The sequence below is a fragment of the Phyllostomus discolor genome, chromosome 3 (genome assembly GCF_004126475.2).
Source record: "Phyllostomus discolor isolate MPI-MPIP mPhyDis1 chromosome 3, mPhyDis1.pri.v3, whole genome shotgun sequence".
Classification (NCBI taxonomy): domain Eukaryota; kingdom Metazoa; phylum Chordata; class Mammalia; order Chiroptera; family Phyllostomidae; genus Phyllostomus; species Phyllostomus discolor.
In genome coordinates this window covers 108150257-108176262 of record NC_040905.2, presented here as the reverse complement: position 1 = coordinate 108176262, position 26006 = coordinate 108150257, and the positions used below count along the sequence as shown (strand labels likewise).

Genomic DNA, 26006 nt, shown 5'->3' with positions numbered 1-26006 from the left:
GGAAGGGTACTGATATCTGTAATTTAACTTGAAACACATTAAAATTAGTGAATAGGGATAGATTTGTGATAAAGCAAGCAGAGTAAAAAGCTTAACAGCAGAAGCTAAGTGGTGGATATGCAGGTATTCACTGTCCAATTCAACTTTGCTGCATGTTTGAAATTTCCATAATAAAATCATGGGGAATGTTTTTTAATGGTCAAATGTTGGCAAGTTCATGTACTTTTTACCTAATATTTACTCCTCATTTGGCGAGGTTCCCATTTTGTAGCGTCAACAGATCTGCAGTCTCTTTTGGCCTTTTTCTTCCCCGGCTTGGGGGCTGTGGATCGGCGTTTCTCGCTCCCAGAGTTCAGGTTGAATTGCCCTAACGTGCTGATTACTGCGCGGAGTTTGCCGGTAGCTGGCTTGTAATAATTATAGATTTTCTCTGCGATTTGATCCCATTGGTTGCCACGGCAACGGCGTAATAGCTCAACTGAAGAGCTGTCGCGGAGATTTAGAACCTACGTGTCTCTTGCAGCCTCCAATCTGGGTGCCCCTACCCCCCTGGCGTCGTCATGGCAACTAATGAGCTGCATGTGACTGAAAGCTCTTTGTCTCTCCCCACCCCCCACTCATCTTCCTCATCTTGTGACCATTCCCATTTCCTCTTTTGGGCCGTCTGTGGACAGGCAGTGACTCCAACTTGGGCTATAATGGGGGAGGGGGGTGCTTTACTGGGGAAGGCTAGAGGAATGATTCGCCAGTGCCCACCGCCCACTCCCGGAGGTCAGGTAGATTGTCAGAGCTAGAGCTGCCTCTCTGGCCCGGGAGGTCTTGGAGATGAGTTGGTGCCCTCAGAGTCCCTGCATGGCTGTGGCTGTCACAGGCTAGGTCTACTGCAGCCGCCACCACCACCACCACCACCGTCCTGGGGAAGCCATTTGGGACTCGGAAGCCTTGGATCTCTGCTTTGTAGTCTTAGGCGTTCCTGAGGCTGTTAGGGGAAAATCTGGGAATCGGCCCCTAGCCCCTGGAAGAAAGGGAAGTAGATAGACTGTTTCAAAAGTTCCCACATCATCTCTCCTCTGTCTTAAACTGAGCTGAGCTTAAAACATCTTTTTTAGAAACCCATGTTCTATTTTTCTATTTATCTCTTTTTTTTTCTGTCTCTCTTTGTTTCTGTATGGATTTTTCCTTTTTGTTTCTGTCCAATCTCTCTCTCTCTCTCTCTCTCTCTCTCTCTCCCTCCCTCCCTCCTCCCCCTCCCCCCTTCAATCACCCCCCCTCTCTTTCAGTCGTTCCCTCTCTTGCCCTCCTCCTTCACCTTCCCTCGATCCCTCTGCCTCCAGCACTTGCTGGGAACCAGCTGGGCACATCCTTCTCCCACATCTGCTTTGCTTCCAAGGAGTCCTTTACTCCCTCCTGTACCTGAGCCCATGTCCTGGGGACTGCCTGGAAGTCCGGGGCATCCTCCAGAGGGGGAACTGGGACCTGGCGGCACCTCTTAGGATGGACCTAGCCATGTCCCCAGGACTCTGCAGAATGGCATAGAGGAGGCATTTTAAGCAGGCGGAGCAGGGCTTTCTGCGGACTCTGACGACCAGGCTCTGTGAGTGCAGGGGTGCATGTGTGTATCCTCATGTATTTGCACATATCTGCAGGCATGTGGGGGTGTGTCTCAATGTGTGTCAGTGACTATTATCTGTGATGTTGGGTGTGCACGTGTTCATGTGCAAGTGAGTCCGTGTGTGACTTTCAGTCTGAAGGACACACAATTGTACATGACAGATTTTTCAAGGATGCTTTGTGAAGAGAACACAGCACGATGAGCCCCTTTAAAATGGGAGCTAAATAAACAACGATGGGCATGAAATGATAGATAAGGAATTGCTTTTGTCAGACATCTGCCTTCAGGCCTCAGGAAATTAAGTAAGGGTCACCTTGAAAAGGCATTTTTGCTCAAGCCCCAAAACAAACCCTTCCTTTTCATTCTAAGGGCTAAAACAACACACACCCCTTTCTCTTTGAAACTCAGGAGAATGGAAGGCTCAGTCAGGGGTACATGATATGGGGGGCAGAGATCTGCAGTGAGAATCTTTTGCTTGACAACCTGCATGGCTTATGCCAAGAGCAGGTGTGAGGAAACTTAGTGACTCCCTTGCTTCTTTTACTTCTGCAGTCAACGAGAAATTCATTTTTAATTTTTCCACGGAAGCAGCCCATGTCCCAAGAGGTAGCAAGAAAAGGAGCAGGTTGACAAAGCAAAACTCATTTGTAGAGCAAGATGTGGAGATCCTGATGACCTGCCATTTAAGATCCTGCAGTTGGTGTGTGAGAACTGGCAGCCAGGTCAACCCTGGAGGGACTTGCCTGTCCCTGAATATTTGGGAGATGTGGCAGCCAGTCAGTCTGGGTAAATGCTGACGGTGCTGGGCACACCCTGGGCAGATCCGATGAGGACCAGCCTTGGGTAGGTTCCAGTCCAAGTAAGAACAGACCCTGATCACTTAGTGGGGTGCTGTCACTCTCACTCAGTCACTGCTGCCACTTCCTCCAGGTTGCCATTCTCATCCCCTTACACCATGACCACTGTCTGTAATGGCCCCACCACCTTGGTTCACCTGCCAAAGCTCTAATCACCTTTAAACATCCTCTGTCACTGCTTCTAGGAAATATGTAACTTCTGCCCAAGTAGACCTGATTTGATACACCTTCCTCTTCCTGCCCCAACCAAATCCCTTATACCTCTAGTGTCGTGTACCTTCCAGACCCCTTTCTCCATTTACCAATGAGCTGCAGTTTATTTTATAAGAACCTAAAGAGAAATATTGGTTAAGATGAAATACATGCAAAGGGACTGACCTAGAATCTTAAAATGTCAATACCATAAAAGGCAAAGCTGTTGAGAAAGGTGCCAGGTTAAAAAACCACTAAAGAGCCATGTAGATGGATGGGATGTGATCCTGGGGTGGAGCCTGGATCCAGGGAACAAAAAACAGCCACAAAAGACACTCTGGGGACAAGCAAGAGAATTTGAACAAAGACCATATATAAGATAATAGTATTATATGAATGATAAATTTCCTGAGCGTGAAACGCCTTGTATCTCAGATAATTTGTACAGAGGCTGTACAGGAGAAAGTCTTTGCTCTTAGAAAATACAGGCTAAAGGATTTAGGAATGAAATTTCACAATGTATGCAGATCTCAAATAATTCAGAAGATAGATGGTAGATAGAGTACAAATGTGGCAGAGTATTGACAGTTGGTTCTAGAATTACAGGTGGTCATTGAGCTATGCTTGCAACTTTTCTGTAGCTTTAAAATTTTTGAATGCCTACTATGTGCCAGGCATCTGCCTAGTTATGTGTGCAGATTGCATCTTTTAATCATCGGAGCAACCTGAGAATGAGGGAGTCCTGTCATACCCATTTTCTAGTGGAGAAAACAGACAAAGCCAGATTTGAGCCCAAGCCATATCCCACATTGATTCCACTGCCCCACTGTCCACCATTATTGTGAAATTACCAAGGATAACTCGTAAGTCTTGTGCCTCTAGAAGAAACATTTTTGGTTTGAGTCTTAGTGACTTCAACTCTTTACTATGGTGTAGAGGTTAAGAACACTGAATCTAAAGCCAGCCTGGGTTTGTACCCTGGCTCAGCTACTTAATGGCTGTGTATTGTTGGGCAAAACCTCTTGTGCTTCCATTTACCTTTTGTTTCTGTAAGGGAGGATGATAATAGTAACTACTTCAGAGGGTTGTTCTAAACACTAAAGGCACTATTAATGTAAAAAGCTTAAAACAAGGTTTGGCCCAAAGTGATCAGTAAACGTTTGTTGTCACTGTTGCTTTATCCTTGTTCTTACAATCTCAGGCACCCTCTCCATCGATAAACCTGGAAAACCTTTCTCCTCTGCACCCAGGGTTGGCTTGCATTCTAGACCTTGCCCCTGGGCCAGCCCATGCCTCTGGCAGGCGGTCTCTAAGTGGGTGTAGGGAGGAGCAGGGAACCAGGGCTGGAGAGGGCAGAGGTCTCCTCATGCCACCTCTTCCCCCCACAGGACTGCCCTCCATAACTCCCCTGTGAACCAGTCACTCAGGAATGCTGTGAAGACCTCCTAGGAAGCACACACCTGTCAATGGGAGCCTGCAAACACAGGAGCTCACCAGAACCTTTGAGATCCATTTCACAGGGCTGGAACCAAAACCTCTTGTATTTTGTTTGTTTTGCACTGCTTTTGCCACTTATACATGGCACACATTAAAACTCCTCTGAGTGATCAAGAAAGAACCCACACAGAGAGTATCTATAAATTCATTCATGGCTCTTTGGTTCTGCCAGCCAGATGTTCGCACACCTGAAAAGCCACCCTGAGAGCTGACTGCGGCCCGGGGGTAGTCTCGGCCCTGAGCAGGTAGCTGGATCTTCAGTCATCTCGGTCCCCCCTGCCCCATCGCCTTCCAAGGGGGTGGGAGAGAAAGGACTGTTGCTATAGTGACCACAGAACCTGGCTGCCTCAGTGGGACCCCGTGGTCAGAGCATTCAGGTCCCAGAGTGCAGCACAGTTGTTGGGCCCTCTGTGCACATCATGTGGTACTAGATGCTGGGAGTGCAGAAACACATTGATTGCTATCAAGTTATGCCGATGACCCTCCTCACGATATGAAAAGGTTTTCTTTGTTTACTTCCTTGTTGTCTCTCTCTTCCACTGGAGCAGATGCAGAAACTGCTGCCTGGTTCCACCACCCCAACCTGAGTCCTTAGGATTCACTATTGTGACTTCAGGCAGCAGGCCATCAGGAAACAGCAGTGCCTGAGTATAAATCCATGAATGATTAGAGGGATGGATGGAGGGATGAATGAATGAATGAATTTCACAGGCTAAAGGGAGAGACAGAGATGTGAGCATATTGCCACATTATAGGTGAACTGGAAAAGAACATGTATATATAAATTTATGGATAATCTAAACATGACAAATGTTGACAGTTGAAGCTAGATGGTAAGTATAGTCAAGTTCATCCTGTGTGTTTAAAAACGTTCATTAAAAAAATAGAGTGCTGGAGAAATAAAGGCAAGTGGCATCTAACCCTGAATTGAGAGTCAGAGCAGCTGCCGGGAGGAGGTGGCCCGAAGGGCACTGTGAAAATGTGCACAACAGTTAAGGGAATATGAACAGGAGGTGGGGGCGGAAAAGGGCATTCCAACAGACATTACCACATATGCAATGGCCTGGAGGCAGGAAAGAGCAGAGTGTGTGCAGGTCAGAGTCAAGGGCTCAGGGAAGGGCAGGAGTTACATGTAGGGGGTTGGAGGGGTGGGCTGTGTGCCCAGCCAGGCAGCAGGGATGTATCCTGAAGAGTGGGGAACTAGGGGAGGTTCAAGCAAAAGGGTGATTGGGTCAGCTTTGTTATGTGGAAAAACAAAATCATTTAAATTTAAAGCCCTCAACTGTTCCTTGAACCTTTTTTTTTTTTTTGCCTGGAGGATGAAAAGCTTTTCTGTACATGTCTCAGAGTATCATTTTAGATATTTGAGATATTTGCTTTTCTTGCTTAGCAAGTTTGTTTTCCCCTAAAAGCAAGAAAAAGTCATGAAGTAGAGTCCTTTCCTCAAAGGGAAGGAAGGTAGAGAACGCCTGCTGATGAGAGTCAGGGCACCAGGGAGGTTTGGATGCCACCCAGGATGATTTCCTCACAGTTTTATTTACTCCAGATCTTTGTCTCTGGGAGAACAAAACACCAAGAAAACGATTGGCATGCAATAATTACGAGCATTCTGCAATCAGCTCCCCCTCCCCAGGTTCATATCCCCAGCTCTTTCCTTGGTACCATATTTTGTCCTCTGGGCCCCACTCCTTTCGCTAAACAGGCTAAACAAATCATTGTCAGCTGCGCTGTTAATGGCTCCAGCCATCTGCCCTCTGGTGTCCTGTGGGAAGACGCCACCAAGCACTCTCTAGTGGACAGGTTACATTTTATGTTTCAGGAAAAACACGTCGCCAGATGGGGAGTTAGGGCTGGGCGTGAGGATCTTTGAAATCGACACACAAGTGCCATCCATCCAGAAGGCCAGTCTGTTTGGCCAGGGTCATGTGGTTGAAGGCTATTATGGCCACATCCAAAGCAAGAGTGAGAATAGCTGAAATAGTGTTTTTTGGAAAAAACAAATCAGGGTGCTTTTTCATTGCTATATCTTTGGACCTCCCTTTTGCTGGCTGTCCTGCACCAAAATGTTTAAAGAGTAGGCTAGCAGAATTAGGACCCAAGAACAAGTGGGCAAACTCTTTTTCACAGATTAATGTTTAAAACACCCAGCAAGCATTCTGCATTACTGGGAACTGCCCTAAGTACTGTGGAGCTGTAAAGATGCCAGTTCTTCCACCCAAAGGACCCTACGTTCCATTGGGTGGGGTGGGGATCCTTTTGAAATTCGGGCATCTGCACCCTGGAAGGGACAGCGGGGACATCATTCGGGTGTGGGGGAAGTGCCAAGTGGAGGCTGAGGTTGGAATTGCTCAGGGCAATCACAGGCCACCATGAATGAGTGTGTGGCCAAAAGCTAAGTGTCCTCAGGTAGACTGCAGCCAGTGATAGTTGCTGCTTTGAAGTTCTTCGTTCCCGGAAAAGAGATGTGTGCTGGTCTGAGTTGTCTGATGAGGTTTCTGGGTAAGGACCAAAACCACCAAACTGGTAATATGTCCAGATCTTGGTCCTCAAGCCCAGTCAGCCCTAGTTCTAACTTAGCTCCACTGTCTCCAGCTGTGTGTCCTTATGCAAATGGAAAAACCTCTCTAAGCCTATCCCTTCACCTGAAAAATGGGAATAGAAGTATTTGCCTTCCAGGATTAGATGAGAGAGCGTGGTAAGGCTTGACGCAGTAGGCATTCACTCGTTAAATCGTAGCAAATTCCTATGTACACACATAAATGAAATATGCTTTGAATTACTGAAAAGTTAAGGTATTTCCAAGGGACTGTCAGGCACACACCCTAACTCCAATCACCAACACAGGTTTCCAAGTCGCCCACAGTGCAGACCTTGAAGGGAATAAATAGTTAACTTGTTATATGCTGTGGTATTTGCATACTTGTTCCTGGAGTACTTAAAATGGTTTGTTTTCTCTTAAACAGGAAATGCATCTCTTCCAATCACATTGACCTTACCTGTTTGTTTGTTGTTGTTCCTCCCCATGGGGGACGAAAGGTTCCAGAGAACAGAGCAGAACATGTCCTTGTTCAGCATGGTGTTTGGGGTGTAGCACAGGTGCTCTGTAAATATTTGTGGAACTGAGCAAACCAATTTTAAAGGCCGGATCTTCTGTGGCGTTGGTCTTGGGTAGCTTCTTCCACATTGGCATAAGCAGCTTTCTCAAACCAGACTTTTTCACTCCTCCTCTCTTGTAGGGTCAGAAATCCAAAACCAGCTCATCCATTTATGATGCTTCTTTCTGAATATTCCCCTGAGTGTGCCTCACATTCAAATACTGGAAGACTTGTATATTCTTTTTCCCCTTCACTTTGCTCACAGGCTGGAGAGCTACCCACTTTCTGGGATCACTGTGATCATGCTCCCTGTGTGTGTGATTTCAGTTCACTTCCTGATGGAGCCTGGTGGGCAGGGGCAAAGGAGGTGAAATGGACTGGGGCCTAGATGCCTGAGGGTGGACAAGGTTGCAGTAGAGCAGCTCCTCAGTTGTGGAACCTGGAAATTCAGGATCGTGACAGGGCCACCACACCTGCAAATAGCTCTTCCCAGCCCTTCAGGCTGTAGAAGAAATGCCTTCTTTACAAGGTAGAGGGTTCTCTGGAAACTGAGACCATGGCCTGCAGGGAATTATCCCTTATCTGTCCTGTGTACCTTCTTCAGTTGGCCCTAACCAACCAAGTGCCTCATGGCCTCACAAGTAAACTTTATTCTTCCCATTTGACAGATAAGGAAACTGAGGACCACATAAGTTGAACAACTTGCCCAGAGTCATCAAGCTAACATATGGCACATTAAGACCCAATTTCTGGCTCCTGTGACTTTGTAAATGGTGTCCTTTCTCTTTATTAGAAGTCAACACTTGCCTGTTTCCAAGAACAGTTTTCCTCCCCCCTTATTCAAATCACTGATGATTGTATGATGCCCCAAAAGGCAGATTATAGAAAAGAAATTAGGAATGCCAGAAGGAAGGGCTGGGGCTGAGCTACAGAGATAGCTGGGGCTGGGGGGATTGCTGAGGAAGCTGGGGTCGGAGGAGGGAAGCTGGTCTGAGATAAAGCCTCTGCCCCACTGCCATCCACCATCCATCACAGCCCCATGAATGGGGCCCTGTTAGCCATCTGCAAAGGCCCAGGATTCCAGCTTTATTGGTTGCCATGACAATCCCTGGCCTTGACAACCAAGGCTCACTTGTGTTATTGTGCACTATTGAGTGTGCAGAAAACCCAACGGCTGGGACTGTAGACTAGAAAGGAATGTCCCCAACCCCTGCCAGTGCTTTTGTCTCTACCCTGAGAGCAGAAAGGAGAATGAGAGAGATCCTCTTCAGAGCCCCAGAGGGGTGTATGGGGGGGGGGGGCAGGGGGGGAGGGGTCCATATCTAGCCAGTGATGCATGCAAACATTTCATGTTCACAGGGCAGCAGATTGGAGAGATGAATCAGACACCATCTTCACAGGTCATTTGTGGAAGGCATACTATTTAGATTGTTTAGGCATACTTCATAGACTGTTTGCAGCCAGGCACTGCTTTGGGGCTAGGCATGCAGCAGGGACCCAAGTCCCTGGTCTTTGTTCAGCCTCTGCTAGCCCATGAGGTAGGTTCCATTGGCATTATCCCCATTTTGCAAGTGAGGAAGCTGGAGCACAGGGAGGTTACTTAACGTGCCCCAGGTCACACAGCAGGTAAAGAAGGGTGGTTTCATGTTCAACACCCTGCACACCACTTCCTCAAATGGCTACCATAGCTCCTTCCTGTATTTTTCAGATATTTAACTTTCAAAGTGAGACCCCCTCCATTTCAAGGGCCATGGAGGCTGTACAGATCTGGGTTAAGGGCAGGATCAACCAAGCACCCCTTATGATGGCAGTTGTCAACCTTAACTTGGGAGTTTCCCCTTTGCCCAGACCATACCCCTGTGACTTGGGTTTAGTTGTTCTGGGTGGGGCCCTGTCACAGGTGCAGAGCTCATGAGCTCTGAGACCTTGGAGAAGCCCACAAACCTTCTGAGACTGTCATACAAGGTGAACACTGCAGATGATAGAAATTACATGTGGAAGGTACATGGCATGTAGTAAGTGAGCACTAAATAGCAGCTGATCGTTTTCCGACTTTTATTCTCCCTCCAGAGCAAACTGGAAGGGTTTGTTTATATATTTATATTTTGGTCTTTTACCGGAATCCTCTCATCCTATAGACTTAAACATTCCAAATGCATAAGACAGATAAGAGGGGGCAGGAGCGGACTAATTAGCATTTTAATTAAAGGGAGAGGGATGGGAAGAGGTGGGTCCACTGGAGGACTTGTTATCTGGTCAGACCAGGGTGCTCAACTTGTTCTGGCCAAGACCTGCAGTAAGAAAGCACTTATCACTGGTCCACTTCCTGCCCGAGACAGAAATCGTCCTCACCTGCCATGCACTCTAATGGTTCCTATTTTGTTTTAGTTATTGATTGATTTAAATTTCTCTTTCGGTTCTGATCACATCAAAGGAAAAGTCTCTGTTTGATGCTAGCCTGCCTTTCACAGCTGTCTAATATCTGCCCATCTCCCATTCCAGCAAAAAGGACCACGAGGTTGACTGTGCCCAGCTTTTCATTTAGTAACCTGCTTTGATTTTATCACATCCTTTTCTCAGTCACCTTTGTTTGTAGCAAATGAAACATTGAAGGAGGGGTGTTGGATACTGATTAGAAGAGATTCTAGGAAATACACTTTATTTAAACTTGAAAAGCAAGTTGATTTTAAAGAAATGTGTAAAGCAAGTACATACGTATGAGAATTAAGAATGTGAGAAGTCATGTGCTGTGTAATGAGAGGGGGTTTGGAGAACACAGGGAGACTTGGGGTTTCAGAGACCAGGAGCACCAGCTACTGGCCTGTTTCCATTCCGATTTTGGGAACACCCCCCAAAGTGCCCCCTCAACCCAGGACCCTTCAAGCCACCTGCTTCTTTTCCCAGATGTGCAATCCAAGGTCCAGAAGATTGCAAAGGGTGTAGAGAGTGATCTCATGCTGCTTTGTGGGTAGGAGTAGTGGGCCTGGGGTACCCAGTGACTTCAGACTGAGGGGAGAATATTGTTAAGTTGCACAAATTTCAGACCAGCTCGCACATTTTGATATCAGTCCTTGGATCTACATTAAAAGGTGGGTTGTACTGTACCCATGTCACAGCTCAGACATGTTGAGTTCATTCACCATATAAATGAACTCCAGGAACTCTACTGAGCTCAGAAAAACTCGACCCCCACTCTCTGAGTATACAATGCATTTTTCTAAGTGCTATTAGAGTGTTTTAGGTAAGAGAGCTATGTGAGATGAACTATCCTTAAAAAGGTTGGGGATCCAGTAAAAAACAATAGAAAGAGAACAAGAGAGGAAGCCGAGGGGCCACTGTGCATATCATTGCCCTCATCCAGGCAAGAGATGGTGGCAACTTGCACCAGTCCGGTTAGGGATTTGCCCCCAAGCACAGGACACCAGGAACCCTGGGCACACCCACCTCTCAGGCCTCTGTCAGCTCTGCCTGGGAAAGGGAGCCTTCCCTTGTGGCCGGCTTGTGTCTGAGGGGCTACAGAGCAAGTCCTCAGGGAGTCTGCCTCTGCTGAGCCCTTTTCCTCAGCGACCTCAGAACCTGCCCCTTATCTTCCCTTCCACTGCTCTGTGATTTCATGCCCAAATCCTTGACCATTCCATGTCCTCTCATACCTCCAAGCATTTGCGTGGGCCTTACCCTACCACCTCCCCCTTCTTCTGTGGCTTCTGAAATCTCCCACCCTTTCAAGGTACTGCTCAGATGACACCTTATGGGCATCATAACTCCCGCCAGAATTAATCCCTGTCTTCCCATGGCACCTTGCTCACACCAGCAAATAGTCATGATTCTATTAGTCTACTCTGTCTCATGCAGAATTAGTTGTTGACAGTGAGCTGGAAAATGTTTATATACAGTACATATCTTGCCAGGGTATTTTAAGAATTTATCGACATGTCGGGTAAAGCAGCCTAGTACATTAAATTCTCCCATTTCCCCCCTTATGCCTCTGCCACTAAATTATAGCTTCGGCCCTGGCTGGTGTGGCTCAATGAATTGAGCACCAGCCTGTGAACCAAAGGGTCACTGGTTCAACTCCCAGTCAGGGCACATGCCTGGGTTGCAGGCCAGGTCTGCAGTAGGGGGCGCACAAGAGGCAACCACACACTGATGTTTCTCTCCCTCTCTTTCTCTCGCTCTTCTCCTCTGCCTAAAAATAAATAAACAAAATCTTTAAAAAAAATTATGAGTTCAGGAAGACAGAAGCATTTTATTTATCTTAGTTTCTCCTGTGCCTAAATAATGCAGTATCTTGCCTGTAACAGGAGCTAATTAATTTGGTTGATTAAATTAATGGGCTAGAGAAAGTAAACAAATGACATTAACTCTTCTGGTTGTTGGAAGTGTATTGTGCCAAGAAGTGATGTCTGATGGAGATCAGGTTTTGTTAGAAGGTCAGTTTGAACTGAGGGACAAGAAAATGTCACCTGAGGCACAATGCGACATTTTGTAATTGAAAGTGTGCGGGTGTGACTCCCCCTTTTGCAGAGAATTCAAATACTAATATTTGAGTTCTCTGAGACTCTCCAATTTTTAAAAACACAGTTAATGGAAACTGGATTGTGTGGAGTCTTAAGTGCTCCTGCTTGAGACAAATGGTTCTAAGTGAGAGCCAGCAACTGCTCTCTCTATATAGTTACAAGGCTGCTCAATTAACAGGTTTGCCTTGAGTTGAATATTCTGGGAGAGATTTAAAAATTTTATTGAGTTATCAAGTATGGTTTCTCAGTTAATTTATGGTCATACTTTCCAAGCACATGCTTTTCTTAATAATATTCCCTCTGGTGAAGAGCAATAAAATTTTCTCTCTGAACTAGATCGTTAGTATTCATCCAGCCCTGTATCTACTACCATTAGATGTTTTGTTATTTGCTGAATTAATTGATATGTTATAATGGAAGGGCTTCAGGGTCACACAGTCCCACACAATCTTCTGTCCAAGGCCAATATCATAACTCCCCCAAACTGCCATCTGCTCATGTCGAAAATGGGGAGATACCCTACTTGCTGAATGGTTGAGCAGATTGAGCGGGACATGGTACCCTTCAGAATCTCACCCAGCAACTGCACACCACAGTCACTTGCACCCAGGAGGAATCCTGGATCCCGCAGCAGGAGAGAGGAAGATTTGCTGGCCCTGAAGCTTTTGTCCTCAACTACCCTGCAGGACCTTACTCCACCTGCAGTGCTGGGCAGAAGAGGCAATGTTACTCCCAAGAATTGGGGCTTATCAGCTCTAACTCTAACCATGCTATTAGCTGAGGCTGTTTGAAAGCAACAGAAATCCACTCAAGGTAATGCAAGCAAGCCAAAAAGGAAGGGGGAGTGCTTTCTGAACTTTCTTACTAAGACACTACCTGGATGGGGACACTTTTCCCTGGCTCCTGCTGTTTCCTTCCACGTAGAGGGACTTCTGTGAGCCAAATACTCCTGGCTCTCCCCTGCCCTCACCTGCTCACTCCCAGTGGAAAGGGGACTCAGGTTCATCCCACTACATTCAGGAGTGAGTGTTGCATCCAATGCCAAGGTGGGCTACAGGCTTGAAATGACAACCAACAGCCCCTCTATCCAGGACCCTCTTCCTTTCTCTTGAACTACTTCTGTCTGCATAGGCTGCATTCTTCTCCATCCAATGACCCTGTCTAAAAGCTGGTTCCTGTCATCAGGTAGAGGGCAGCTGACCCACAGCTCCCAGGACTGTGGCCCAGACCCACCCAGTCCACCTAGGCCAGTGGGTCACACAGAACAGACATGGCTGCCAGGGGAAGTTTGTGAGAGTGGGGAGGTGTGGTGTGCTGAGTTGATACCCCAAAAAGTGCCTCCCACACCTACCCCCTGGGCACCCTCAGTTGCCTCATCTATAAAGACAGGTTAATGATGGCAGCTACCTCCTAAGGCCCTGAGGATGAAATGGGATGGCATTTGTAGCATCAGCCTGCACATACTAAGTGCTCAATACATGATAATGGTCAGAGGATGAGGACTGCATCTACTTGATCCCTGTACCCAATGCCCAGTGGAGGACCAACACATAGTAGGGGCACCATGAATAATCACAGAATAAGTAAATCTTCAAATCAATGCCAACCACCACCCTCCTTCCCTCTTTGTTTATACTAATGCAGCCTGATATCCCATTTGCTGTGAGGGCAGTGGGTCAGGGGTACTGCCAACCCATTATCCAGAGCTTAGTGCCAGACACCCACACACCCTCACCTGTGCTGCTGAGTCCATGCACGCTGGGCTTTCTGAAACCAGCCCGTCATCCTTGTTCCATTCTGCACTGTGGGGTCTCTCTGGATCTCTGTCCATCACCTGTAGTTGATGCTTCCTTCATGCTGTCATCAAGTTGGTGCTGAATGGAATACTTTGTGGCAGAATGAGTAGATGGAAATCTATGGAGTGTTTCGACTCAGTATTGAGTAATGGTAAAGTTGCTGACTCTGGGGTCAGACAGACCTGAGTTCTGTTTTCAGGTCCACCGCCTAAATTTTCTGTGCCTCAGTTTCCTCAATTGTAAAAAGGGGACACTTAGCATTTTTCTGGGTGTAAATAATAATGACAGATACTAATACTCCTGCATGTAATGTGCTTAGCACAATGTGTGGCACCCAGAAAGGACTCAGGAAACAGGGTCCACAAGTAGTAGCGAGAAATGAATGCTGTCATCATTGCTCTGAGACACAACACAATACAACTGAAAATACATGTGTCAAATAACAAAGCAGGTATTTAGCAAAAAGACCCACAAACAGAAAGATGCATAGAGAGCAAGTTTGAATGGCAGCTTGGAGAAAGGGGAAAGGGTTTGGGAAGGGCTTGAAGAGGTGGGGAGGGGAGTGGAAAGAGGTGATAAAAAGAAACAAACAGGCAATGGAAGGTGAGGGAGTGGAGTTGCTCCTGGCCCAGGATGCAAAAGGCAACCAGTAAAGCTATGCTCAGGGATTTGGGGGCAGGATTCAGAAACAGTTTGGAGGGAGTCAGCCAACACTCCTGTGACGTGGTAGCTAAGAACCCTGATTGCTGGTACTGTGTGGGATAACTATCCAGTTTGCCAAGAAGTTCCAATTGCAAATTGGAAAATCCCCCATCCTGGGAGCCCTCTCAGTCTCAAGCAAACTCATGATGATTGCTCATGCTAGAGATGTACACATCCCACCAAGATGGGCCACCAGATACTCCCCTGGGTCTGCAGGGTTCCCAGACAGCCCAACAACCAATATTCTGTGGGGGAGCAAGGCAGAGGGAGCTCCCAAGCATCTGCTCTAAAGTTTCCTCCATCTTGGTCCTTCCATCATGCAGAATACAGACTTGCTTAGCTTGTCCCAGGTGGATAATGCACTGAGCTCATCTACAGAGGCATCTCAAGCAAACTCTGTCTCCTCTGTTTTTCCATCTAGAAAATGGGTGTAATCTTTCTACCTGATGTTAATTTAAAAATGAAAAGGACTTTCAAAGTGAGAGGCAAACAAGCAAGTATTTAAAATCAATAAGAATAGTTATTCGGACACACATACTGATACAGGAAGAAGCCCAAATAGTGTTCCAATTAGGAAACAAAGGAAATGGACATTTATGAGAGGGCGCAGGGAACAACTATATCAATGGAAGGAAGACATTTTTATTGGTGAAGATAATGTAACATTGTGATGTTTATTGTAAAGAACGCTTTTAATTTCCAGTCCGGTAGTCATCATCTCATAGTTATATCTGCTTTCTTGTTATCTTTGCAAGCAGTTTTTGGGGAAATAAGGTTGATTTAGTCTCAGTCCCAAAGTTATTTTGCCCTGTTTTACCATTTCAAGACAGTTTATCTGGCATGGCAGCTCCAGCTCCATTTTAAAGTGGCTCCATGTATTATTTCTTTCACATTGGGGTATTACAGTCAAGGTCAAATGAAAATACACATGAGTGGGCTTTGATTTAAAGTGTATATTCAATATAAAAGCAAAGGATTTGATGTCAGAAGAACTTTCTCCACTATGTGGGGAAATGTGGGGAGTGGAATACTTGGCTCGAGGGGGAGTGGTCTTCACTGGCCTAATTCTGCGTTTCCCCTTCTTTCAGGGTGGGAGCGAGTGAAGGGGCTCTCTGTTCCGGAAAGAGGGCCTCCATCATGGCTTCCATGCTGCTCACCCGGTGGCTGGCCTGCAGCTTCCAGCGCAACTACCGCCTGCTTGTGCCCGGTAAGCCCTGGAGTCTTGACAAAAAGTAACTGGTCCTAGCAGAAGACGCAATCCAGACCAGGGATTCTGGGCTGGAAGAGTCCTTGGGGACACAGGCATTGGTCAGCCAGTGTTTCTGGGGCTGTCCCACCATCCCCCATGAAACAGTTCCCATCACCACCCCTCCCATTCCCCTATCCCTGCCACATGCTTCTGTTCCCCAGTAGACAGCTCTGCAATGAGCAGGGAGCTGACCCCATTACCTGCTTGCACGGAGGTTGTGGCCCCACAGTGAGAAAGGGCCCAGGCTGTCCCCACAGGGATCATCAGACAAAACACACAGCTAGCGCTGCTGCCAAGAAGCAAAGAAAACAACAAAAGTCACTGGAATTGATGTAAAGGCTAGCTGTGCTTCACGGGCCCTGGACAGGAGGTAGCCTCCCTGGAACATACCACACCCACTACCCTCTCCCTCACCTCCTCACACCCACACCCATCCTGCCAGCAGCACCACCAGCTCTTCTGTCCTGCAGTCTCTCTCAAATGCTCCCCTTTCTCTCTGCCTCACTGAGTGCAGGCAGCTTAGCCAAGTGAGCTTCACCAGTGAGCACCCTGCTTGCAGGATCCCTTGAGACATTGATCCCAGTGGTCCCATGAGGAAGGCAGGAGAGAATCCCATTCTACAGGTGAGAAAATGATGGCTCAGAGAAGCAGAGCCATTTACCCAAGATCACACAGCCACATGAATTCGAGTTATCACCCCTTCTCTGTGTGCCTCTATGTGGCTCTGGGAGAAGGACAGGCTAGCACTAACCTCCCTTGGGACACCTTGTGCCTCCAGTCTGTCCACAGTTCTCTAAGAGCCATGTGCTTATCATCATGGTGTCCTCTTATTGTTGTCAGTCCTGTCTGCCTTCTGAAGACAAATTGCTGGCCGCATCCTTGGTTTGCTTATTTGTATCCTGGGTGAGATAAAAAGCAGGGATGTTCACTCCCCTCCTGGGAGTATTAGCAGGCTTTATTTTAAAATAAATGTTTTATTTGGAGATGATTTTAGATATATAGAGAAATTATAGAGGTAGTACAGAGAGATGCTATATTCCCCTCACCTGGTCTCCCCCCTTGTTAACATCTTACATCATAAGGATATTCTTGTCCGAACTGAGAAACCAACCTTGGTACATCACTACTAACAAAACTCTAGGCTTCTGTTTGGATTTCACCGGTTTTTCCCATAATGCTTTCTTATCCCAGGATCGAATCCAAGTTTCCACATTGCATCTTGTCACACTGCCCCTTTCTCCTTGCTCTGTGACAATTTCTCAGTCTTTTCTTGTTCTCAACCTTGATTGCCTTGAAGAGTTATTAGTAGGTTTTGAGGTGTTTTGTTTTATTTAATTATAAGAGAAGCATATCAATGCTTACTCATTATTATGTTAAAAATAAACTGAAACCAGAATAATCTAGGTCTAGTGTGCACCAAGTAGGAGGGAGGGTTGTGGGCAAGGAAGACTCATTCATTCCATAATGAGTATTGTTGAGCCACCTACTAGGTGTGGAGTGCTGTACTGGGTGCTGAGCGCATGTGGCTCAGCCTTTGAATGTCATTCCCAAGGCCATCTGAGCCTTCCCAGGGAGGCATCAAGGAAAGAACAATGGATTGAGACTTGTAAGATTGGGCTACCAGCTTCATCCACCACCTATTAGCCCAGGGAACCTAACAATGGGCAGAACTCCAAGCTTCAGTTTTCCCATCAGGAAGGTGGAGATAATAATGACATCCTCTCTGCTTCACAAGTTAGTTGTATCAGAAGAAATGGTTCATGTGAAAGCACTTCATTTATGTTTACAAAAAAATGAGGAGTGTCCTAACTCCCATTTTTACAAGCATGGATATGGAGACACAATGCAAAAAACAAACAAACAAACAAAAAACAGAAGTGGCTAAATTAGAGTTACTCAGCTCTGCATTTTCTTGGCTCGAGTTGAATCTTTGGCACACTTGTGTGAGACTTAGAAAATCACACCATAAGATATTTTTTCTTTTGGCCTATCAATTTGGCATATCCAATAGGATTGATAGATGATGGATGGATGGATGGATGGATGGATGGAGTCTTTTAATATTAAAATACAGTGCTGACAAAGATAGCAGAATGTGTGCATTCTCATACACTGCGTATGGGCAAGTGACAATAGGAGAATAGTTGTAAAACTATAGGAATAAAAGCTTACCCTTAACCCATTTAGTCCTTGCCACAACTCCGTAAAACAGGAAACTGAGACTCAGAGAAATTAAGTAACTTGCCCAGAGTTAGCAAGGGCCTGAGCCAGTGTGGCCCTAGGACTCACACCCTCAACCAATGTATTAGTTATCTATTGCCTTATAATAAATACCCTTAAACTTTGCTAGTTAAAATAATACATGTTTATTATCTCCTAGTGTTTGTGGATTTGGAATCCAGGGCTAGTTTATCTGGATCTTCTGGCTCCAGATGTCTCACGAGGGTGCAGCTAAGCTATAAGCCAAGGCTGGGCTCATCTGAGGCTCATGGTCAGAGCCATGGGTCCCCTTCCAAGCTCACTCATGTGATTGTGCTGGATTTGGGACCCAGTGGACCTCTTCCTGAAGCATCTAACTACATGGCAGCTGCTTCCTCTGAGTGAGGGAGAGCACCCAAGTCGGAAACCACAGCCTAGTGCCATACCCATTGTGTGGAGATGCTTCTGTGTGTTTCTCACCCTTTGATCACCATAAAGCCATTAAACATGGGGATAGTTCATAGCCTGAGACAGTGTTCCCAATGGCATCGTTTCATGCCATACCCCCAAAAGTTTATATTACATTGACAAACAATACAGAGGCTGGGAGACTTGACTGCAAAATGGTTATCTCTGGGTAGTGAAATTAGATGTGGATTTTTTTCATTGTTGCTTATTGATATTTCCTCAATGAGCATGTTATCAAAAAGTAAGTAGGATGAACAGTTGGGGGTGAGATAAGATTATTTAAAAGAGAAGCAGAGCAAACAATTCCAGGTGAGCTTGACCTTGACTTTGACCAGGCTCACGCCCTCACTGTTTGGGAAAATGACATTCAATTACCCTCGGTAGAGATCAAAAGGACATTAAAAGCATTTGATGGCTGTTTTTATACTTTGAAGTTAAAAATTGACTCTGTGGGCCTGGCTGGTATGGTTCAGTTGGTTGAGGCATCGTCCCATAAACCAAAAGATTGTGGGTTATATTCTCAATCAGGGTACATACCTAGGCTGTGGGTTCATTCCCCAGTCAGGGTGTGTATGAGAGGCAACCAATCAATGTTTCTTTCCCACATCAATGTTTCTTTCCCTCTCTCTCTTACTCCCATTCCCTTTCTCTAAAATCAATAAGCATGTCCTCGAGTGAGAATAAAAAAAATTGACTGTGGATCAGCATGGGAACTGAGGGTGGTGAGCATCACTACTGGACCCCGAGGGCTGGGCTGGACTTACCCACTGTGCCTCACCTTATATATCAAGGCAGACCCTTGCCTTCTGGGTGTACTGCTTTATTTATGATGAAAATGCTGGATCATTCAATATCAATTCTTTTTTTTTTTTTTTTGCTTCCTTAGTAACCCTAACCCTAGTGCTTCTGAGAGTAATTTGCCTCTAGGGGATACAAGCTGTTTTGCTGGGAATGTTTTACTTCCAATATCTACACTAGATGACATCAAAGACTGCATCAGTTACATTCAAATTATCTAGGAAAGTAGAGGTCAGGTGGACAAATTTCTAGTTTAACTACTCACAGCTTTATAACTTTGGGCAAATTCACTTTTCTGAGCTTCAGTGTCCTCTTCTGTAACATGCGGCTAACATTAACCTACTGGGGGTTGTGAGGATTAAATGAGGTAATCTATGTAAAGTGCTCAGAATAATCCCTGATATGTTCACCATAAATGCTTGATAAATGGATCTGCTTGGGTGACTTGATATAGTAGATCCCAGAAAAGGCTTCCTTCCTTAACTATTCAAATCCTTTTCTTTTCTCTTGTGGTTTATGACATTATATATCATCATCAAGAGAATTATGAGGATGTTATATATCATCATTGGTATTTTATTGGTATTTGGTATTTGATTATTTTTCTCTACAGAATTGAAAAGTGAGAATAGTAGGGAAAAGCAGAACTATTAAACCTGGGTTCAAACCCTGCCTTTCTAATTCACTAGCTATGTGACCTTGGGAAAGACACTTAACCTCTCTGATTCTCATGCAAAAAATGGGAACAACAATACCCTCTCACAAGTGGGTTGTGGATTAGTTAAAACAATAGATGAGAGTTTGCCTAAATAAGGCCTGCCTAGCTCATGTGTTAGCTCCCCCATGTCTCCTTTTCTGACAACACTGTTGCCACCAAACTTACCAAGTTCTGATTTTCAGGGTCTCTACCCAGCGGTTTGGCCCTCTTCCATCCATACCCACTAAGACTTAGCACATGGTAGAAACCAATGAAGTTATTGAAACAGACCCGTCTGCCTTACACCTGGCCCTCAGCATCCCCGTCCTGTGCGCCATCAATCCCTGCTCCCAGTAAACAGGTTCTTGCCCTCTCGCCACTGCCCCTTGGTACCCTACCTCCCAGCTCCTGTTTACTCAGAGTCTTGGCATCATCATAGCTGCAGCTCCCGCTGCTAACTGCCTCTATTCCTGGTATTCCCATTTCCCAAATCCCAAGAAATCCACAACAATGTGCTATCAAGACATTTTCTGGAGATAGGAAGGGAGAACTTGCACATTCTCATTTGGAGGACAGCTTGCTAATTGTGAATTTTTTACTTTCCCCTTTTGCTGAAACAAAACAAGATCAGTACCAGCTAAGAGTTATTTTTATCTAGGTATGCATCCCTGTTTTATGCAGGTCTAGCTGAAATCAGCCTTGACCAGTAAAGTGGAGTTCTGGCTAAGGAAAAGATAGACATTGAGTATTAAAAAAACAAATATCAATATGTCCCAGGACCTTTAACTCTCTGCTAATAGAATCAACTCTTTAGGAATTCCCTTTTCATGTTAAGATGAAACAGAAGCCAACAAAAGCTGGTTTCTTCATGCCTTAAAATAAGGGTAGTGTTGGATTTTAACTGGACTTTACATTCAAAGAGCAACATAATCAATTACACTACATAATTAATTCAGATATCCAAAGCAATTGTGGGAAATTAAGAATGAATGCAAACATGTTTTCTAATATCATTGCTTAATGTGGTTTAGCCAGCTGTGTGTGTGTGTATGTGTGTGTGTTTGTGAGAGAGCGAGAGAGAGAAAGAAATAGTAGCACATTTCTTTACCTCTCTGAGTTTTAGTTTCCTCTCCTATGTAATGGGAGCAATAACAGCTTCCCCTCAGGGCTGAGTAAAGAAGAAGTGAGATCATGTATATGAGTTACATAAAGTCACTACTGATTCCCAGTTTGATGCAATTATGGCAACCCAAGTAAGAGGAACTAACGTTTCCCAACCACCAAATATGTACCAGGAAGATAAAGATGACTAGGAGCATTATAGGGATTTCTAGGAGTTACTGACTATAAATTACTATAAATCATTACACATTTATCCTGAATTCACCATGCTGCCTTTCACTCAGGGATCAATGAGGCTGGGGGTTGAGGCTACCCTCTAAGTCTCAGCAATATGCTGAACTGAAAAGCTTTGTGTGGAAAAGCTCAAACACCTTCTATAATTTTATCACTATGCGAAAAAGGTGAAATGCGTTTCAAGCAAATGACTTGTGCCCAACACATTTTTTAACAACAGCAAATCTGTAAGTGGGGACTACCTGAATTTAGACATTTGATTGTCTTCTCCCAGGTGGTTTTTGATTGTCACAACTAGGGACACAACTCAGGGTAGGTGCTACTGGCATCCAGGAGGTAGAGGCCAGGGATGCTACCCAACATCTGCAGTGCACAAAACAGCCCCTACAACATATAGTTCCAAGCCCAAAATGTCAATAGTGCCAACACTGAGAAATTCTGATCTGTAATATTAATACATTTGGATATAGATTAAATTTTCACAAAATTTGGATGATTTTATAATATGATCTTTCACTTGCTAATATCATGGCCATCTTTCCATATCCATAAATATTCAATATGTCTATCTTGAAACTATTAATGGATGCACAATATTCCATTGTCCATAAATGGTGGAATATGTTGTACATATTCTATTGAGCTACCCTTCATTGTTGGACATTTAAGTCATTGTCTCTTTGTTATTTGAGACAATACGATTACAAATATCTTTAACCTACATCTTTGTGCACTGGTCTCATTATTTGCATAAGATGAATAATAAAGAATGAGATTGTTCAGTCAAAAGGTATAGGAAGCCTGCATCAGCTTACACTCACACCAGCAGGACTTGAGTGTGCCTGTTTGCCTACAACATCACTGGTACTGGGCTTCCCCACTCTTCAAAAATGTTCAGTGTTTTTGTGGTGCCCAGGTCTGGCCAGACTCAGTGTTCTGGGGTGGTCTGGCTAGGATGGGTTGAGGCTAGGATGGGACCACCTCTGTTGAGAACATAGGGTGTCTGTTAGGGCAGAATTATCACTGTGTCTACTGTCACCAGGGCTTCTCATTATCTTTGTTTACTGCAGGATCCCGACATATCAGTCAGGCTGCAGCCAAAGTCGATGTTGAATTTGATTATGACGGGCCTCTGATGAAGACAGAAGTCCCAGGGCCTAGATCTCAGGTAAGTTGAGCACACCTGAGTGGGAGTTTTGGAAAAGAACAGAAGGGGTCAATGAAGCAAGAACACAGCTGAGCTTAGGAACTGTATTCTTAGCTGCTTTCAGAGGTTTGACCACTAGAGATCTGGGACATTAAGCAAGGACATTCTTTCTACCATAAGAAGTCAAAGAAGTCTTGTCAGTGGAGCAGTATCAGTATATGCTGCCACAATAATGCTGTGTAACAATCACAAAATCTCAGTAGCATACAGATTGCTCATGCATCTAGGGTTAACTGGGAATTGGCTAGGCAATTCTGTTGGTCTCATCTATGTGCCTGGGGAATAACTGCCCATTGGTTGGTCTAGGTTAGGCTTGACTTTGTCACTGCAGTGACTTGGCTCTGCTCCATGCATCTCTCATTCTCCAGCAAGCTGAGCATGAGAACAACTCATGGCAATGGTAGAGGAGAGCATGCTATAGGTCTCTTGAGGCTCAAGCCCCACACTGGCCCACCATCACTTATACCTTGTTCTGTTGGCCAAAGTAAGTCAAGAGCTGGGGCAGAACATTCTACTAACAGCAAAAGGATGTGGCAATTCTATATGGCACAGGGCATGGGCAGCAAATGACCTTGAGCCTGATCTTAAAGGACAAACAGGAGGAACCTGCCAAAGGAGTGCATTTTGTTCTAGGCAAGGGAAAGGGTATGTGGAGAGGCATGCATGGTGACAGCACACAGCATATGAGAGACATTAGGTAGCTCTGAATCCCTGGAGTAAATGTCAGTGTGTGAGATGGAGGAGACATAAGCTGAGTGATGAGGGAGACTGGAGATTCTACTCAAAGATGCTTCAAAGTCTGCATACAGCACATTTTAGAAGACTGACTAACGTTGATTCTATAAAGTGACATGCAGTACTCTTCCTAATGTTTGCACCTAAAAAAACATAGTGTAAACATTTTTAGTGTCAAAATATACCCCTTTTGTCATTGCAACTATTTATAAATCCAAAAATTTTTGTACTAATAACTGATTATAGTTATTATGGAGAGTGTTAACAAAAAGAAAGACTTTTTAACGCATATATCTATTGGGAAGCAGTGGGTTTTACTTCAATAGTAGTGAAATAATTTTGGAATAGTTTTTGATATTTTGTCATTAATATTTCTTTTTTGAGGTAGACATACAATTTTATAACACTAATTGCCAAAGTTTATGTTAAATCATTTTTAGAGATTAAATGTTTATAATATTAAAGCTACTGGTGTATACTCCCAGTTTCTATACAGAGTCGCACAGTGGTTTATAGACTGTTCAGATTATAATACATGGGTCTTTGTGTGTGCATTTACATTTTCAGTTGGCTTTATTTTTCTAACATGGTGTTAAAGCTTTTTTTTCCTAAATAAAAAGAAAACCCATGCTTTTATGGACACTAGGTAAACACCTTCAGCTTAAACTTTTTTTGTCAAATATTTTAGTTTACTTGATTGTCTTCCAAGTGTCTAAATCTCCAGTCTGTCTGTTGTACTGGTATTTTAATGGTCAAAAGTAGTTTCCCACCTACTATTTATATTAAGCAATTTTAAAATGTTGATAATATTGTTGAGTAATTAACTATCAAAGTTATTGGCATGAAGAGGAAAGGAGCTCCAAGACTTGGGAAGACACAAAAAATTTTAAAGTACTTTGGAAGCATGTGTCCTTGCTATAATGCTTTTGCTTTTCTTGCCCACAGGAGTTAATGAAAAAGCTGAATATAATTCAGGTAAGTGGGAATGAGGTAGCATTCTTTCCTTTGCTTTTCTGTTACAGTTTAGCTGAGGGACACAGGTGCTTTCTCTGTGCTGTCTCTTTTCTAAAAAAATTTTATATATATACATACACACACACAGCTGGCTTTTACTCTGAACCTTTTTTCTAAGTTTCCTTGTGATTTCTTTTTTGACTCAATGGTTATTTACATGTGGTTTATTTTCCACATTTTGGTGAACTTCTCAAGTTTTCTTTTTCTGTTATTGATTTCTAATTTTATTGCATTGTGATTAGAAAATATGTTTTGTGTGATTTCAGTTCTCTTCAATGTATCAAGCCTTTTTATGGCCTAACATATGGTCTATCCTGGAAAATGTTCTGTATGTACTTAAGAAGAACATGTCCTCTCCTGTTGTTGGGTGGGGTGTTATATAGATGTTTGTGAGATCTGTTGGTTTACCCATTGGTCAAGTCTATTTCCTTGTTAATCTTCTGCCTAGGTAGTCAGTCCATCCATTATTGGAAACCATGTATTGAAATCTCCAATACACAGAGAACTTTCTTGTAGAACTATTTTTTTCCTTCAATTCTGTCAGTTGTTGCTGCATATATTTTGTGGCTCTTTTAGAAGGTGCTTCTATGTTTACAATTGTTATATCTTCTTAGTGGACTGACCTCTTCTCATCATAAAATACCTATCTTCTAGTAACATTTTTTTTGGTTTTACGGTCAATTTTGTCTGATATTAGTATAAACCATTCCAAGTTTCTTATGATTACTGTGAGAATCGTGTATTTTTTTCATCCTTTCAAACTCTTTGTTATTCTTGAAACTAAAGTATGTCACAGGTCAATAGCTTGTAGTTGAATCTTTTTAATGCAGTCTGACAGTTTCTGACTTTTGATTGAATTGTTCAATCCATCCACAGTTAATGTTATCATTGATATAGTTGTGTTTACACCTTCCAGTTTACATTTTTTCTCTGTCTCATATCCTTTTTGTTCCTCTGTTCCTCTTTTTATTTTTTTTTCATTTTTACTTTTTTTTGCATTGAGTGACTTCTAGTGTAACTTTTTTATTTCTTTCATAATTACTATTTTTTCTTTTGATTTTCTTAGTGGAAGCTCTAAGGCTTACCACATACATCTTACCAGAATCGTCTTTAGAGTTACATATCAACCATTTTGTTGTGATATATAAAACACATACAGAAAACTTTACACAGTACAAATTCACAGTTTAATAAATTATCATAAAGCAGATTTGCTAATCCGTATAATTACCCCAGGGCAAGAGATGTGACCTTGCCAGCACCCACAGAGACCTTCCATGTGTCCATAGAATGGTTAGGTCATGGGTTTTTTCACTAATTCAAGTTTAATCCTAAAGACTGAGAATGAGACTGACTAAGGCTGTGTTTTCCCCAAAGAATGCAGAGGCTGTGCATTTCTTCTGTAATTACGAAGAGAGCCGAGGCAACTACTTAGTTGATGTGGATGGCAACCGAATGTTGGATCTTTATTCCCAGATCTCCTCTGTCCCCATAGGTAAGAGCTGGAAAATCAATCTTTGAATGTAACTCCCTCTCTCTCTTAGTTGTGGCCCCCTGGACTTAAGTGGATTCCCCTTGGATTCACAGGTCTGTAGGCTGAGTGTCCTGTAAAGTCTGTCCCTTCATGGATGATGCTGGACTGTCCCATCTCCCTGTCAGCAGCTCCCCACCCCCAGCAGCCTGAGGCCTTTCCCCTGAAACCCTGAATTAGGTCTCCAATCCTCCTCTGCTCTCCCCCATCAGTCCCTTGAACCTGTTTATTTCCCATTAAGATGCAATTAGACAGTAGGTGGGTGACTCATTCTTTTTGGAAAGTCCTATTGTTCGGAGATGCCTTGGCCTTTGAAGGCATTTTGGATGCTAAAATTTACAACCCATATCTCCATTTTGTGTCTGAGTGAAAGGGATTAGATCTGAGCTCCAGCATATATTAGCCGTGAGACTGTCGGTCCGCCAATGTCTCCCCAGCTGATTCCTCCATCCTCCCTCTCACCCCCAGGGCTCCCTCAGTTGCA

General features: G+C 44.2%; 1 protein-coding gene across 2 annotated transcripts in view; it reads left to right on the top strand.

Annotated features, from left to right (window-relative positions):
• LOC114498673 (4-aminobutyrate aminotransferase, mitochondrial) overlaps positions 1-26006 on the top strand; it is an 87945-nt gene that overhangs the window by 24815 nt on the left and 37124 nt on the right. Inside the window, exons 1-5 of one of the 2 annotated variants that reach the window (XM_036020944.1) lie at positions 473-1594; positions 15357-15475; positions 22106-22203; positions 23923-23952; positions 25369-25486. In XM_036020944.1, coding sequence (XP_035876837.1) covers positions 15406-15475; positions 22106-22203; positions 23923-23952; positions 25369-25486 — 316 coding nt within the window. In that variant the 5' untranslated portion in view covers positions 473-1594; positions 15357-15405. Of the gene's footprint in view, positions 1-472; positions 1595-15356; positions 15476-22105; positions 22204-23922; positions 23953-25368; positions 25487-26006 lie in introns of those variants that run through there. The other variant, XM_028514799.2, reaches the window with a different exon arrangement.